A 16884-nucleotide genomic window follows, 5' to 3' on the forward strand; every position below is an offset into this window, starting at 1 on the left:
TTGCATGTCTGTTTCCTTGGTAACACGGACGGTTTGTGCATGTACAGTAAGTAACCGGTCGGTGAAAGCGCAAGGGCTGAGCATGCATGTTAACGAATGTCTGTCTCTCTCTCCTCCTCGCTCGGCTCCGGCTCGCCCCTCCCCCTCCCTCAGAGCACATCTACACCCCAGGTAGGTCACTCTCTCGCTCTCTCTCCCCCTAAATATATATGTATCTACGCTAACCACCGATGTATTACAACTTTTACCAACACAGTGTAGTCATGCATTGCCTTTGCTACTGTTAAACGTAACATTAGAACGTATTTTGTGATGTTATGTTGGAAATCGATGCTGGTCTGTGCGTGTTTGTTAATTTCGATGCTGAAAATCGGTAAGTAAAACAAATCACACATGAATTCATCCTCTATTTGACTTGCTAAACTTTAAAAAAAAGTATTTGTTTTTGGACGTCTGCCTAGGATGAGTAAGTGGGACAGGTTTTTTCCATACATGCGCATATATATAGAAAAAAAAAAGGAGAAAAAAAAGCATGAACGTAGTGAAAAAAAAAAAAAAGGAAAGACGAAAACGTACAAAAACTACACTTCCCATGGTTCCTTGCTGTGCTGACTGTGCTCTTGTCTTCCTTTAAGGTCTGGCACACCTGATGATTGGCGACCAAGGTATGAGCTACTCTTTAACTTCCTCTTCCTGTTGTCCACTGCTCTGCCATCACTCTTTACCCCCAAAACTCACCCCTCACTCCCCAGAAAAACGACACAAAATCCCAACACTTCCCCCCACAGTCCCCCCCCCCCCCCACCACCACATTTTCACTCGGCGCGGCTGGAAGTTGTCTCTCTAGGCACTGCAAAAGGTTAGTCGCTTTCTTTGTCAATTATAGGACGTTTTGATGTGTTTTTGCGCCTAATTCTAGCAGATATTTTACAATTCCTCTTTGTTTTATTCAATTATTTACATTCTTTAACATATGTGAAAACCTCTTTGGACATTTCAGGTGGCAACTGTGACTAATTTAAATGAAATGTCCAAATAATTAACGATTGAAACGAAATGCACTGTGATTTTAGCAACGTTTTGACTGTAACTTGCCAAATGGGACCTAGTCAAATATGAAAAATCACCCAAAATATAATACAAATTCAACATTCAATTTGGGTGCCAGATTGACTGAAAATAATAGACAATATTTGAAGATTTAATATGATATTTTATTTTAACTCTTAAGCGCATATAAATCATCACATAATTTGGCATTTTTGAGACATTTCTGCCACAAAGCCACAATAATGACGTTCTTTTTTATTAGATTATTTACATTCTTTATAATGTGAAAACCTCTTTGGACATTTCAGGTGGCAACTGTGACTAATTTAAATGAAATGTCCAAATAATTAACGATTGAAACAAAATGCACTGTGATTTTAGCAACGTTTTGACTATAACTTGCCAAATGGGAACTAGTCAAATATGAAAAATCACCCAAAATATAATACAAATTCAACATTCAATTTGGGTGCAAGATAATAATAGCTAATAATAGACAACATTTGAAGATTTAGTACGATTTTAGTTTTCATTTGAAGCGTTTCTCCTCGTAAACGCGCATAAATCATCACTTAATTTAGCCTTTTTGAGACATTTCGGTCGCCAGAGAGACACTTCCGCCGCAACGCCACGACCATCGCGTTCTCTTGGGGGGCGGGGATGGGGGGGATGGGGCGGTTGTGTGCTTTGCTTTCTGCCTCGGCAACGCTCCAAGTCTCGAGCGAAGGCGCCAAAGGGTCGAGCGACTACATGGATGGTTTGCTTTGGTCTTTTACTATTCCACTTCATTTCATATCCTCTCATCTGTGCGCAAGGGTCGGAGGAACGGCGAGTTGCGAGCGTGTGCGTGTGTGTCTGTACGTGTGTGTGTGTGTGTGTGTGTGTGTGTGTGTGTGCGATAGCATGCTAAGCTTTCACATCCGCAATCAATAGCTACTTTGCTCCTTCGCCCATGGCTTTCTCCGCTTTAGCACAGCTCCGCGCGGTCTGTGCAGTTTCTCTGAACAGATGTCGCCGCAGTGTGTAAAACAAAAAGAAAACACACACAAAAAAACAACAATGCCACTTCGCCGCGGACACTCCAAACTGTCTGGTGATTGTGGACCCGAAAACAAGAGGCTTTTGAAATTTGAGTGAAATTGGACGTCGCCTCCTCCTCCTCTTGCCTCGTCCTCTCGCTCTGTCTCTCGGTTTGTGTCGGGAAATGGAAGGCTCGGATGTGCGACCAAAAGAGCGCTTCAAATGTGGCGTTTTTTTGAAATAGTTCTGGCTGTTTAGACATTTACCGGATTCAGTTTGTTCATTCTTAATCCCGGAAAGCGGCGTTTGATCCGAAGATCTTTTTCCCATTTCAATTTTACATTCAAGCGCCGGGTTTGTTCTTCTCTTTCTATGGGTTGTGTAAATTTAAAAATGTTAAAAAAGGATTCTGCTACTTTAGCGGGCGGTTAATAACTTAAGTAGACCCCAATGTATTTTAAATTTAGAATATATGATATGAAAAAGCTGAATAAAACACTTAAACTGAATCGATTGCTGTATTGAAGTATGTGATGTGACACAGACTTCTTCCATGTAGGAATTCACTGTATATGATGTTATATTATATGTGGTGAGTGAAGCTTTGTCCACCTCCTGCTTCTCTCAGTGGACATGTTCGCCTGTAATGTTCCAGAGGATGGCATTAAACCCATCGAGTTTGCATTTGCATGTTTTTAAAGCTCAAAAACTGTTTAAAAGGACAAAAGGACGTGGATAAGAACCATAAATCTGGAGGTTTTCAGAGTTGAGGCTTGAGTTTAGGCTTGAGGCTTGAGTTTAATGCCATACTGTGGAACATTCAAGGCACGACATCTCCATGGTGACAAGCAGGTGGTCCATAAGAAAGGTGTCTAGTGCACATTTGACTTGTAATTGTGATTAGGGCTGCGACAAACGCTTATTTTAACAGTTTTAACCAAATAAAGGTTGAAATCTGCTGAATGAAAGCTTCTATATAGAGAGTATTTACAACTAAAGTGTAATAAATAAATAGTTGTCCAGTGATTACGATCAGAGGTGGGTCATTCGTAAAACATTTAGATGATAAAAATAAGTAAAAGCTGTTACGTTACAACCGTTCAAATGAGGTGACAACGTCGTTAAGAGTTTTCTGCACTTTAGTGATTTATTTTACAGCCATTTGACATTTGTCTGATGAGTAAACCTCAACTGAAAAAACTTTCCTCCAAAAAATTATCGAGACACACATTTGTGCAGATATCGCCCAGGCATAAACACAAGTACAATCGTTCCAATAGTCGATGATTCACTCCCAAATATCAAAACTAACTCACTTAAATGTTCTTCTTTCTTCTTTTATGTTTTTAATCCCAATAAAGCAATGGGTCGTCTCATAACAATGTTGGTCGACTCAATCACCACTCATCGTCTTAGAAAGTGATATTATTTTATGTTGAAAATCACAGTTAAAGTCGTACAAAACAGTTTTTTTTGTTCTCATTGCGCCATCAAAATGGTCAAAATGAGTCATTGAAACGTTAGTATCGTGACAACCCAGCAGTTCCTTTTCAGACTGGCACAAAAACACGTCATTTACTGCAAACGAAACACATTTGACTCAACTTGAACTCACATTACAACGACGTCACCAACAACTCCAAGCGTTTTATGAAGCGCACAAAGTATTTTTAATTTACCGATCGTATTATTATTCATTTCCAAGCATTCAGCAGAAACCTGAAGCATTACGTACAAAACAACACTATGTCTGCGGCGCCGTGGAAGCAAAGGTGAGGCAAACAGGTGCATTGTGGGCAGTGAGAGTCACACGCGCAGTCAAGTTACACAATGATTCCGATTAATCATTGCAGCCCTTTCATATTAGAGTTAATTATTAAAACTACCCGATGCATCAAAGTGAAAAACCCGCCGCTCCCGTCCCGGCCGGCGAAGGCGGGTGCCGCTCCGCATGACGTTGATGAGCACCCTGATTGGACGGCGACAGCCCGATCCCGGACCATTGTGCGCGCTGATTGGATAAGAGAGGGCGCGATGACAGCCCGTCTGCCCATTGTGACAAGCGCCGCCCGAAGCCTCCGAAAGCCCGGCGCCGTTTAATGACACGCGGGACGGGAATAGCCTGATTAGAGCGCCGTCTATTCTTCTTTTTTTCAAACAGGTTATAACAGGCCCTCGCCACATTGACAACTGCGTTTCATATTTCTGCCGTGTTTTGATGTCGGCGTTAGCTCCCGGTGTCGACGCGATGAAACGCGCCGGTGCAAATGGAGGTGTAACTGGTTCATCTGCCTTTTTTTTCCCGCCTGAACGACCCACTAAGGCCACAGTTATTTTATTACCTGGTTTACGGATCCGCCGCACTTGATTATTGATTTCTACAATATAAATAGAATCAATTATTATCAATTTTTGTTTTTATAAAGTACTGCCGACAACGCAAAATGGCTTTAAATGAAATATAAAAAGCGGTATTAAGTCAAAAGTTAAGAGCGCGTGAAGCAATTTTTCATCAAAATCCTGCGGGAGTTTGTGACGGGAGCGGCTCCGTCCCTGCGCGCGGCCCCGGGAGAGCATGTGAAGATGCGCGCGCCCGTTTCCCTGTCTGCTACGCGCAGCGCTAACTCCTTTATATCGCAAATACACATTTTAAACGCGTTTACCACATTTTCTCCAGAGCGTTTTGCCGTGACTGGGTGGGGGAGGGTGCACACCCACTTAGAAGCGTCAATTCTACCATTGCAAAACACGCTAAATCTACTGTTACACTCACCTGCGCGTCGCCCGTGGTGTATTTTGGGAAAACCTGGAAGAAAAAAATCTTTTGAAATTGGAATTATATTTATATTTCGCCCGCCTGTTCAATATATTTCATCTAAAAATCCGTAAACCAAGTAATAAAATAACTGCAGCCTAAACGTATCGCAAACAACAATAAATGAGTTTTTTTTAACGGACTATTGCGACATAACAGGCAATTTTTGGTCTCGATGTGGTTTTGTCAGTCAATGTAAAAACAGACAAAAGCATATGAAAACTGAACGTAATGCAGCGATGCAGCCGTCTCGGCGTCAAACACACCTCTAAACGGCGTCGCGTTTACGGCTCAGGAAAGCTGCTAAATTGCTACTTTAGTGAGTTAATTGCAGAATGTGCCGTAAACATTTGAAAAGATTTGGATTTGATGTGACACTCTGACAGACGAGACGAGCTTTCAGTTTGTACATTAATGATTGTTTTGTAGAATTACAATTGACAATGTAATAAGTTCATGGCATTTACACAATTTTAAATCTAAGATAAGATCACCTTAATTAGTCCCACAATGGGGAAATTGCAGTGTTGCATAATACAAGAAGTATTATTATAATTAAAAAAACTAACAAAAAACAGATAACCAACTAAAAAAAATTGTGAAAAAAACTCTTGTAAAAAAACTCTTATACTCTCTATTACACTCTTATTTACAGCTGTTATATGGACAGAAAATATTGTACCAGGATTATTGGCATTATGTCACAGTATTGCACATGATTATGTCAGTTTTGTCATAATAGCTGTTTTTATTCTATTTTATTATTTTATCTTTATTTTTCCCCTCAATTCCTTATTAAGAAATGAGAGGTTTTGTCTATAGGAGTTTTGTTTATAAGAGTTTTGTTTATAAGAGTTCTTCTATTTTTTGAAACTTCCTATAAGTTATCCGTCCTTTTCCTCTGTATCTACCTGCGTTGCAACAATGAAATTTCCCCATGCGTGGACAATAAAGGAATATCTTATCTTATCTTATTGCACATGATTATGACTATTATTGTAGCTATTACTAATTAGCATACTTTTTTAGACTCCTTAGAAATATAATGATAATTTTGCCAAATCAAGAGGCAAAAATAAAAAAAAAGTGGAAGTAAATTTACCATGAGTTTTTTTCCTGTAGATATAAAACAAATAAAATAATAACAGTGTGAAAGTCAGTAACGTGCGGTAACGTATGACCTACCGTTTTATTTCAAATGTGTTTCTGAATCTTTATAAACATTTAGCAGAGTTTTAAGTGTTCTTTTCAGACACGCTCAGTAGATCCTCCATCGTGCGTTTAAACCCTTGATATTTCAAACGTTTCGAAGCGTCCAGGAGGAAAAAAACCACAAATACTTTGACTGTAGAGCTCCTTCGACGTCGTAAAAGTGTAACGGAAAACACCAGACTTTGATGTCAAACTTGAACATACATTTGTCCTTTCAACGAATCAAAACCTGCTCCACCTGCTCCACCCTCCTCGAGCACCGACACTTATTTACACGTGTCCTCTGCGTCGTCACCACACGACCACGCCATAACATTAGCATCGTGATGAAAGCGCGGTGGGACAATTTCCCGCGCGAAAGCCTTGAAGTGCGCGCGAGACGTAAAGAACTGTCAACCAAATCGCGGCTTCCGTTGGCGCTCGTCTTAAAGCGGCTTTCTTTCCGGAGAGGGCACGGCGAGCTGAAATGAGTTCTTTTGAGGCGAAGTGTGCGTTAGAAAGATATACGTATGTCTGCCGCCGCTCGGAGGGACCGACGCGCGCGCGCGGAAAATGGAGGGAAAAATTGTCCCGGCGCAAGAAGAGCGAGCGATTGAGGGGGTTTGAGATAACGTGTCTTGGAAGCGATATCTGCAAAGGGACAGCGCTGCTCCGGAGCCGGACGGCGCGGACAAGAGCGTAATAAGCTGCCGCGACCTCTCGCCCGCCATTTAAAACAAAGCTATCATCCTCCACGCGATACCCGAAGATCACTAATCACTTTTGAGTGGGAGTGAGGAGGAGATGGAGCAGAAAGAAGGGGAAAAGAAAGAAAAAAGAATGGAGCCAAATTGGATTTTCATAAGCAGTGGAAATAGATTTTTTTTTTTCTTAGTTTTTGTGTGAAACGTTTTGAGCTGCAATAATCTGGAGGCGAATGTGCTTAAAGCCGAGTAGCAGACGGTGGAGTGTGGAGTGAGTGGCGTCAGCGGGTTTGCCAGGGAAATGGTTTGTCTGAGGCTCGGGTTGTGGATGCGATGAAAAAGGTGATTGAGTGTGGGCAAAAGTGCGGCTAAGTTTGGCCGACTTCATCATCCACAAGTGCGACCTTTTTCCGGTTCAGTCTCTGCCGCCTGCTCGTCGCCGCGGAGATGAGACGAGCAGATGATGCCCCCGGGCCCAAGTTACGGGTCAGATCATTGGAAACGCGACCCAATTTTGATATCTTGGAGGCCTTAAATGTCCTAAACCTGCATTTTAACCCATTCTAACCCAATCCGTATTTATTTAATTTATTTAATTTATTTAATTTATTTAATTTATTTAATTTATTTAATTTATTTTATTTATTTTATTTATTTTATTTATTTTATTTATTTTATTTATTTTATTTATTTTATTTATTTTATTTATTTTATTTATTTTATTTATTTTATTTATTTTATTCATATTATTTTATTTATTTTATTTACCCTGCACAGTAAGAATGTAGTTATATTTTGAGTAAAGAAAAAACACATGTAATTAATAAAAATATATTTTATTTGCAATTATATATTCAATACAATGTGAATTATCGTTACAGGCATATTAATAAAGACATTAAATCACAAAGTAATTAAATAAACTCTGCAGGCATTTTAATTTTCATAGCTAATATGTATAATTCGCTTTTTGATTCTTTCTGTTGGTATTATTTCCATTTACAACAGCCTATACCTTTTGCACATTTACCTTTGTGGCGGAGCAATGACATCACCATGGCGACGAGCAGGTGCACCTTTAAGCGCGTGGCGTCGCCGGGCGCTTCTCGCTCGGAGGCGGCGTGTTTTCGGTGCGTTTATTATTAGTCGTGTGATCTGAAGGAGACGCGCTGTACTTTGCCGGGACCGACTGGTGCGCCTCGCTTTGGGTCCCGTCCAGTTCCACCGCCGCCCATATGGTGGTGTCAGCGAGGGGGCGGGGCCAGAACCTGCGCCCGTGTGTGTGTGAGTGTGTGTGTGTGTGTGTGTGTGTGAGTGTGTGTGTGTGTGTGTGTGTGAGTGTGTGTGTGAGTGTGTGTGTGTGTGTGAGTGTGTGTGTGTGTGTGCGAGTGCGTGCGTGTGAGTGTGAGTGTGAGTGCGTGCGTGTGAGTGTGTGTGTGTGTGTGTGTGAAAGAACGCACTCCAGAACAATGGGGAAATGTATTTAAATTTAGAGCCACGCTTAACGTCTGTGGAGTGAAGCGACGCCTCCATCTGGCAGCGTTCAACTGAGCAGCTTTTCTGAAGAATGGGATGACTCATGCTAGTTATTATTGCGTCGCTCGGTTTGGACTTGGTTTAGACTTAACCCGGTGTAGTTCTAGTTCGGACCAGGTTCTCTGTGTGCTGGTTTAGTTCTGGTTTAGTTCCATTTTTCTTGTTTGCGCTCTGCTAATTTTTTGTTTAGTCTCGACTTTGACGTGTTTTTAAATCCTGATTTAGTCCTGATTTAGACCTGGTTAAGTCCTGATTTAGTTCTAGTTTAGACCTGGTTCAGTCCTGATTTAGTTCTGGTTTAGACCTGGTTAAGTCCTGATTTAGTTCTGATTTAGACCTGGTTAAGTCCTGATTTAGTTCTAGTTTAGACCTGGTTAAGTCCTGATTTAGTTCTGGTTTAGACCTGGTTAAGTCCTGATTTAGTTCTGGTTTAGACCCGGTTAAGTCCTGATTTAGTTCTGGTTTAGACCCGGTTAAGTCCTGATTTAGTTCTAGTTTAGACCTAGTTAAGTCCTGATTTAGTTCTGGTTTAGACCTGGTTAAGTCCTGATTTAGTTCTGGTTTAGACCTGGTTAAGTCCTGATTTAGTTCTGGTTTAGACCTGGTTCAGTCCTGATTTAGTTCTGGTTTAGACCTGGTTAAGTCCTGATTTAGTTCTGGTTTAGACCCGGTTAAGTCCTGATTTAGTTCTGGTTTAGACCCGGTTAAGTCCTGATTTAGTTCTGGTTTAGACCCGGTTAGGTCCTGATTTAGTTCTGGTTTAGACCCGGTTAAGTCCTGATTTAGTTCTAGTTTAGACCCGGTTAAGTCCTGATTTAGTTCTGGTTTAGACCTGGTTAAGTCCTGATTTAGTTCTAGTTTAGACCTAGTTAAGTCCTGATTTAGTTCTGGTTTAGACCTGGTTAAGTCCTGATTTAGTTCTGGTTTAGACCTGGTTGAGTCGTGATTTAGTTCTGGTTTAGACCTGGTTAAGTCCTGATTTAGTTCTGGTTTAGACCTGTTTAAGTCCTGATTTAGTTCTGGTTTAGACCTGGTTAAGTCCTGATTTAGTTCTGGTTTAGACCTGGTTGAGTCCTGATTTAGTTCTGGTTTAGACCTGTTTAAGTCCTGATTTAGTTCTGGTTTAGACCTGGTTAAGTCCTGATTTAGTTCTGGTTTAGACCTGGTTGAGTCCTGATTTAGTTCTGGTTTAGACCTGTTTAAGTCCTGATTTAGTTCTGGTTTAGACCTGGTTAAGTCCTGATTTAGTTCTGGTTTAGACCTGGTTGAGTCCTGATTTAGTTCTGGTTTAGACCTGTTTAAGTCCTGATTTAGTTCTGGTTTAGACCTGGTTTAGTCCTGACTACTTACCCAGTCATAATTTAGTACAGATTTGTAGTCATTTTAGTTAAGACCTGCTGGTTCAGTCCTGATTTAATCCTAGTTTTGACTCGTTTACCATAATTTGACTCTTGGTTTGGGCCTGTTTTGTTTGTTGTTTGTTTGTTGTTATTTCCTGTTTTAGAGCTAATTTAGTCCTCTTCGATGCAGCGTGAGTTCTGGTTTTGATCAAGTTTCGAGGTTTCTTTGTTACTTTTGCTGTCGTTTTATGTTTAAATGAGCTGTTTTCTGACTCACAGCAGTGACTCATGATCCCACCTCCCCGTTCAAACTCCTCTTTATCCCTCTCTCTCTTTATCCCTCTCTCTCTTTATCCCTCTCTCTCTTTATCCCTCTCTCTCTTTCTCTCTCCCTGTTTCTTCATCTCTGCTGCTCCTTCTATTTCTCCTTTCCCTTTTTGTTCTCGGTTTCTTTCTTTCCCCTCTTGCATCCCTCTCTTCTCTCTCCTTTTTGCTCCACTCTCCCCTCTTTCCATCTCCCTCCATCCCTTCTCTCCCTCCCCTCTCTCTCCATCTCTTCTCTCTCTCTCCACCCCATTCTCCCTTTCCCTCTCCTCTCCATCCCTCTCTCCATCTCTTCTCTCCCTCTCTCTCCCTCTCCTGCTCTCTCCCTCTCTACATGTCTCTCTCCCTCTCTCCCTCCCACTCCCTCTCTCTTCATCTCTTCTCTTTCTCCTTCTCCTCCTCCTCTCTCTCCCTCTCTGTCTCTCTCCATCTCTTCTCTCTCCCTCTCTACATCTCTCTCTCCATCTCTTCTCTCTCTCTCCATCCCATTCTCCCTCTTCCTCTCCTCTCTCCATCCCTCTCTCTCTCCATCTCTTCTCTCTTCCCCTCTCCCTCCCCTCTCTCCATCTCTTCTCTCCCTCTCCTTCCTCCCCCTCTCTCCATCTTTCTCTTCCTCTCCCTCCCCTCTCTCCATCCCTCTCTCCATCTCTCCTCTCTCTCCCTCTCCCTCCCTTCTCTCCATCCCTCTCTCCATCTCTTCTCTCTTCCCCTCTCCCTCCCCTCTCTCCATCTCTTCTCTCCCTCTCCTCCCTCCCCCTCTCTCCATCTCTTCTCTCCCTCTCTCTCCCTCTCCTGCTCTCTCCCTCTCTACATGTCTCTCTCCCTCTCTCCCTCCCACTCCCTCTCTCTTCATCTCTTCTCTTTCTCCTTCTCCTCCTCCTCTCTCTCCCTCTCTGTCTCTCTCCATCTCTTCTCTCTCCCTCTCTACATCTCTCTCTCCATCTCTTCTCTCTCTCTCCATCCCATTCTCCCTCTTCCTCTCCTCTCTCCATCCCTCTCTCTCTCCATCTCTTCTCTCTTCCCCTCTCCCTCCCCTCTCTCCATCTCTTCTCTCCCTCTCCTCCCTCCCCCTCTCTCCATCTTTCTCTTCCTCTCCCTCCCCTCTCTCCATCCCTCTCTCCATCTCTCCTCTCTCTCCCTCTCCCTCCCTTCTCTCCATCCCTCTCTCCATCTCTTCTCTCTTTTCTCTCCCTCCCCTCTCTCCATCTCTTCTCTCCCTCTCCTCCCTCCCCCTCTCTCCATCTTTCTCTTCCTCTCCCTCCCCTCTCTCCATCCCTCTCTCCATCTCTCCTCTCTCTCCCTCTCCCTCCCTTCTCTCCATCCCTCTCTCCATCTCTTCTCTCTTCCCCTCTCCCTCCCCTCTCTCCATCTCTTCTCTCCCTCTCCTCCCTCCCCCTCTCTCCATCTTTTCTCTTCCTCTCCCTCCCCTCCCTCCATCCCTCTCTCCATCTCTTCTCTCTTCCCCTCTCCCTCCCCTCTCTCCATCTTTTCTCTCCTCTCTCCATCCCTCTCTCCATCTCTCCTCTCTCTCCCTCTCCCTCCCTTCTCTCCATCCCTCTCTCCATCTCTTCTCTCCCTCTCCTCCCTCCCCCTCTCTCCATCTCTTCTCTATTTCCCTCTCCTCTCTCCATCCCTCTCTCCATCTCTCCTCTCTCTCCCTCTCCCTCCCTTCTCTCCATCCCTCTCTCCATCTCTTCTCTCCCTCTCCTCCCTCCCCCTCTCTCCATCTCTTCTCTCCCTCTCTTCCCTCCCCCTCTCTCCATCTCTTCTCTCCCTCCCCCTCCTCCTCTCTCCATCCCTCTCTCCATCTCTTCTCTCTTCCCCTCTCCCTCCCCTCTCTCCATCTCTTCTCTCCCTCTCCTCCCTCCCCCTCTCTCCATCTCTTCTCTCCCTCTCCTCCCTCCCCCTCTCTCCATCTCTTCTCTCCCTCCCCTCCCTCCCCCTCTCTCCATCTCTTCTCTCCCTCCCCCTCCTCCTCTCTCCATCCCTCTCTCCATCTCTTCTCTCTTCCCCTCTCCCTCCCCTCTCTCCATCTCTTCTCTCCCTCTCCTCCCTCCCCCTCTCTCCATCTTTTCTCTTCCTCTCCCTCCCCTCTCTCCATCCCTCTCTCCATCTCTCCTCCCTCTCCCTCCCTTCTCTCCATCCCTCTCTCCATCTCTTCTCTCTTCCCCTCTCCCTCCCCTCTCTCCATCTTTTCTCTCCCTCTCCCTCCCCTCTCTCCATCCCTCTCTCCATCTCTCCTCTCTCTCCCTCTCCCTCCCTTCTCTCCATCCCTCTCTCCATCTCTTCTCTCTTTCCCTCTCCTCTCTCCATCCCTCTCTCCATCTCTCCTCTCTCTCCCTCTCCCTCCCTTCTCTCCATCTCTTCTCTCCCTCTCCTCCCTCCCCCTCTCTCCATCTCTTCTCTCTTTCCCTCTCCTCTCTCCATCCCTCTCTCCATCTCTCCTCTCTCTCCCTCTCCCTCCCTTCTCTCCATCCCTCTCTCCATCTCTTCTCTCCCTCTCCTCCCTCCCCCTCTCTCCATCTCTTCTCTCCCTCTCCTCCCTCCCCCTCTCTCCATCTCTTCTCTCTTCCCCTCTCCCTCCCCTCTCTCCATCTCTTCTCTCCCTCTCCTCCCTCCCCCTCTCTCCATCTCTTCTCTCCCTCTCCTCCCTCCCCCTCTCTCCATCTCTTCTCTCTTCCCCTCTCCCTCCCCTCTCTCCATCTCTTCTCTCCCTCTCCTCCCTCCCCCTCTCTCCATCTCTTCTCTCTTCCCCTCTCCCTCCCCTCTCTCCATCTCTTCTCTCCCTCTCCTCCCTCCCCCTCACTCCATCTTTTCTCTTCCTCTCCCTCCCCTCTCTCCATCCCTCTCTCCATCTCTCCTCCCTCTCCCTCCCCTCTCTCCATCCCTCTCTCCATCTCTCCTCTCTCTCCCTCTCCCTCCCTTCTCTCCATCCCTCTCTCCATCTCTTCTCTCCCTCTCCTCCCTCCCCCTCTCTCCATCTCTTCTCTCTTTCCCTCTCCTCTCTCCATCCCTCTCTCCATCTCTCCTCTCTCTCCCTCTCCCTCCCTTCTCTCCATCCCTCTCTCCATCTCTTCTCTCCCTCTCCTCCCTCCCCCTCTCTCCATCTCTTCTCTCTTTCCCTCTCCTCTCTCCATCCCTCTCTCCATCTCTCCTCTCTCTCCCTCTCCCTCCCTTCTCTCCATCCCTCTCTCCATCTCTTCTCTCCCTCTCCTCCCTCCCCCTCTCTCCATCTCTTCTCTCCCTCCCCCTCCTCCTCTCTCCATCCCTCTCTCCATCTCTTCTCTCTTCCCCTCTCCCTCCCCTCTCTCCATCTCTTCTCTCCCTCTCCTCCCTCCCCTCTCTCCATCTCTTCTCTCTTCCCCTCTCCCTCCCCTCTCTCCATCTCTTCTCTCTTCCCCTCTCCCTCCCCTCTCTCCATCTCTTCTCTCCCTCTCCTCCCTCGCCCTCTCTCCATCTTTTCTCTTCCTCTCCCTCCCCTCTCTCCATCCCTCTCTCCATCTCTTCTCTCTTCCCCTCTCCCTCCCCTCTCTCCATCTCTTCTCTCCCTCTCCTCCTTCCCCCTCTCTCCATCTCTTCTCTCTTTCCCTCTCCTCTCTCCATCCCTCTCTCCTTCTCTCCTCTCTCTCCCTCTCCCTCCCTTCTCTCCATCCCTCGTCACTGACCGTGAAGAGTCCATGCGGGCAGCCTCACTCATGCATATTTACACCGACTCTCGCTCTACCTACACCACAAAGGTCACGCTCGTCGCTCAAAGGTCGTCCAGCACTTGCCGTTGCCAGTTTGTTGGATTCAGCTCAAGAACAATTGGAAACACAAACAGCCTTTAAATCAGCTGCAAAGAGCCTCGCTTTTACCCTGGACTAGCACCGCGTGTACTATTATAGACTAAAATACTTTCACATTCTATTTAGTCAAAGTTATTTACATTCAGGATTTTCTATTCACCTTATTCCACCTCCTCCTAATATAATATCCTAAAAAAATCACAACAAAACTAGGATTGTAACAAGATACTCATTTGAACGAGACTCGGTACTGAAATAAAACCACATAAATAGGACAAAATTGGGCCTGTGCTGAGTAGTTTAAAGGTGCGTTCATTTTGTATTGAAAATTACAATAAATCGTCTAAAAAATGTGTTTTTTATAATTATTGCTGTATCAAAACCAGTATTAAATATTAAGCTTTTCCCTATTATAGCAGCTGCACACAAAACTGTTGGATATTAGAAAATGCAGTTATTCTGATTAACATTCAACAATTGGAACAACTATTTATTAAATGGCCAATTTTCGTTTTTTGGATTATTTTTTTTATATTTCTTTAATTCAGTTTTTAAAACATAAAACACATGAAACACATAAAACACATAACAGACATAGAACAGGACCAGAGAGTGAAAATAATACAAAATAAAATTACAAATGGAACATGGAACAAATAAATTAACCTAAGTAAATGAATGAATTAATGCATGAACTGTACATTCCAAAGCTGTATCCATGTATTGTGTCCACGGCAGGAGTTCTGAGGCCCAAGTACATGTTTCCAAAGTTCAGAGGGATTGCAATATCAAAAACAGTTGTGAACTTCAGTCGAATATCTCTGAGCGACAGGACAGAACACGTGACAGTGGTTTCGCCTCCCGGTGCCACACTTTCTCCAACAACCTCACGCATTTCCCTGTGAATAATGAGAAAAACGCGACACATTTTCCCAACAAAACTCCCTCAACTCTTAAATATACAGAATCCAAACTATATCACGCTCCATGTTCAGCTCGTATGTGGTGTTCCCGACAGAAAATAGAAAAGCGCCTTTTTAAAAACCCGTGGATGAAAATGTGGCGTTCCAGCCGCCGCCCATCAACGAGACGGGTGGAAAGTGGGTTGTTGCGTTTACCTGCTGCAAACGCGTCTTTAATTGTGAGAAAAACAGATCGTGACAGAGCTTCTCCCGCGCGTCCACTGACTTTGAGTGTGCATTTCTACTAACAGGCGTTCTTGAGGCTATAAAGACAATGTTTATCCCTCTTTTTGTTCATTGATCCGTTGGAAAAATACCCAATTGCTTGTGATCACTGTAAAACGTTTTTTAAGACACATTTCAAACCCATAATTCAGCTTTGCAAAAGGTTGCGTTTACACGACAACAACAGACCGATACGAGCGTAGCAGTATTGTACGTATTGCAGATTTATTGACCCAGTTTGTGGTTCATATCTCTGTGATTACTGGGCCCATTCACCTGAAACAAAAACTGGCATGAAGTTCAACGTCTTCTCTGTCAGTGCACGGTACGTACTGAAGGTCACGCCATTATTCAACCCCAAAAGAAGTGATCGTTTGTGATTGTAAGGACGTTAACACAGCAAGTTTGTGGAGCATAATCCTGATAAATTACCATATTTTCTGGACTATAAGTCGCACCAGCCAAAAAATGCACAATAGAGAAGAAAAAAACATATATAAGTCGCACTGGAGTATAAGTCACATTTTTGGGGGGGATTTATTTGATGAAATCCAAGATCAAGAACAGACATTTAATCTTGAAATGCAATTTAAAATAATAACAGATGAGAGAACATGGTGAATAGGTGTACGTATGCTAACGCTAACACCTTCAGCTACATGATGCACAGGCAACGAACTGTCGTAAGTGTGCGCCCTCCTGTGGTTGTAATTGTGAAAATAATCAACATGTGATATGCGATTGCCAGTGTGAAAATAAGTAACAATATCATATTTAAGTCGCTCTGGGGTATAAGTCACACCCCGGCCAAACTAGGAAATAAGGTGCGACTTATAGTCCAGAAAATACGGTACGGAGAAAAATCATCATAATCGTGGATATTTCTTTCAAAAACAGCAAATCTCCCATAGAGTTGTCCAGGCAGCGACATAAACGCAACCTAGAAACTGTGTAATCTTCCAATACTATAGTTTATTTGCCTTTATTTGAGCGATTTACTGCCATTTACAGCCACCTTTTAGCACATCTCTGACGGATTGCAAGAAAACCGTCTGATTATTGTTACCTCCGTGTTAAAATCTGAAATTAATCTGTCAAGAAGTCACTTTTAGTCAATATCTCCCCCCGAATGGCAAAAGCGCACAGTTACATCACTGTTCAAACGCGAACGCTCTTCTTTCTCAACCTTAAATTTAGCACAACAGTCGCTGGCAAAAAAAAAAAAAAAAAGCACCCAACAGGCGCCGAGCTAATCCTTTTCATCAGCGGCGAATATTCGGGCAATAAACAGCCACTCGAATCCGCGCGCGCTTGTCGTCGCGGTAACGCCTCTCTCACAAATTGGTGGCGAGGTGAGAGAGCGAGGGAGGGTGCGGCGCGAGCGGAGAGCGTCTGGTGATCGGGTTGGCCACTTGCGTGCTGGAGAACAAAACTGAGATATGGCCCATTTAACCAGGAGATAAAGTCATTACGAGAGAGGCTTTAAGATAAGATAATAAGATGGTTTATCACGCGGCGGCGCCATTTGAGTGGCAACGGCGACGGCAGCGGCAACGGCTATGAATGCCAATTAGAATGCGTCTCCAGAGGTGTTTACTGGCTTACTTCAAGTACCAACTAACAGTATGTTCTTTTTATGATAGTGGCAGTGGTTGTTGGGGCAGTTGTAGTACTAGTTTGAGGATAGTTGTAGTTGTAGTAGAAGTAGTAATGATAATGGTGTGCATAATAGACATGTTTTATTTGATATTTATTGTTTTTACAAAGTTTTATTTTTTGTACTGTTGTTTTTATGTATTCGTCTACATTAATTTATTCATCTATTCACCATTGCCTACTTCCAGTTTGTATGAAGATAGTAGTCGTAGGAATAGTAGCAGCAGTTCTAGTAGTACTTGTTATTTATACTAGTAGGTAAGTCTTAGGAAA

The 16884-nt window shown here is 44.1% G+C and overlaps 1 protein-coding gene across 17 annotated transcripts in view; it reads left to right on the top strand.

The window, feature by feature from the left end:
• Positions 1 to 16884, top strand: part of nrxn1a (neurexin 1a) — a 177317-nt gene that overhangs the window by 15882 nt on the left and 144551 nt on the right. For 10 of the 17 annotated variants that reach the window (XM_072456744.1, XM_072456739.1, XM_072456745.1 and 7 more), the window contains exons 2-3: positions 154 to 171; positions 636 to 665. The exons of 4 other annotated variants lie outside the window; for them this stretch is intronic. In XM_072456744.1, coding sequence (XP_072312845.1) covers positions 154 to 171; positions 636 to 665 — 48 coding nt within the window. The remainder of the gene's footprint in view (positions 1 to 153; positions 172 to 635; positions 666 to 16884) is intronic. 3 more of the 17 variants (XM_072456749.1, XM_072456737.1, XM_072456740.1) reach the window with 1 other exon arrangement.

This window comes from Eucyclogobius newberryi, unplaced genomic scaffold (assembly GCF_026437365.1).
Source record: "Eucyclogobius newberryi isolate DKJ021-1_F unplaced genomic scaffold, fEucNew1.0.hap1 SCAF_20, whole genome shotgun sequence".
Classification (NCBI taxonomy): domain Eukaryota; kingdom Metazoa; phylum Chordata; class Actinopteri; order Gobiiformes; family Gobiidae; genus Eucyclogobius; species Eucyclogobius newberryi.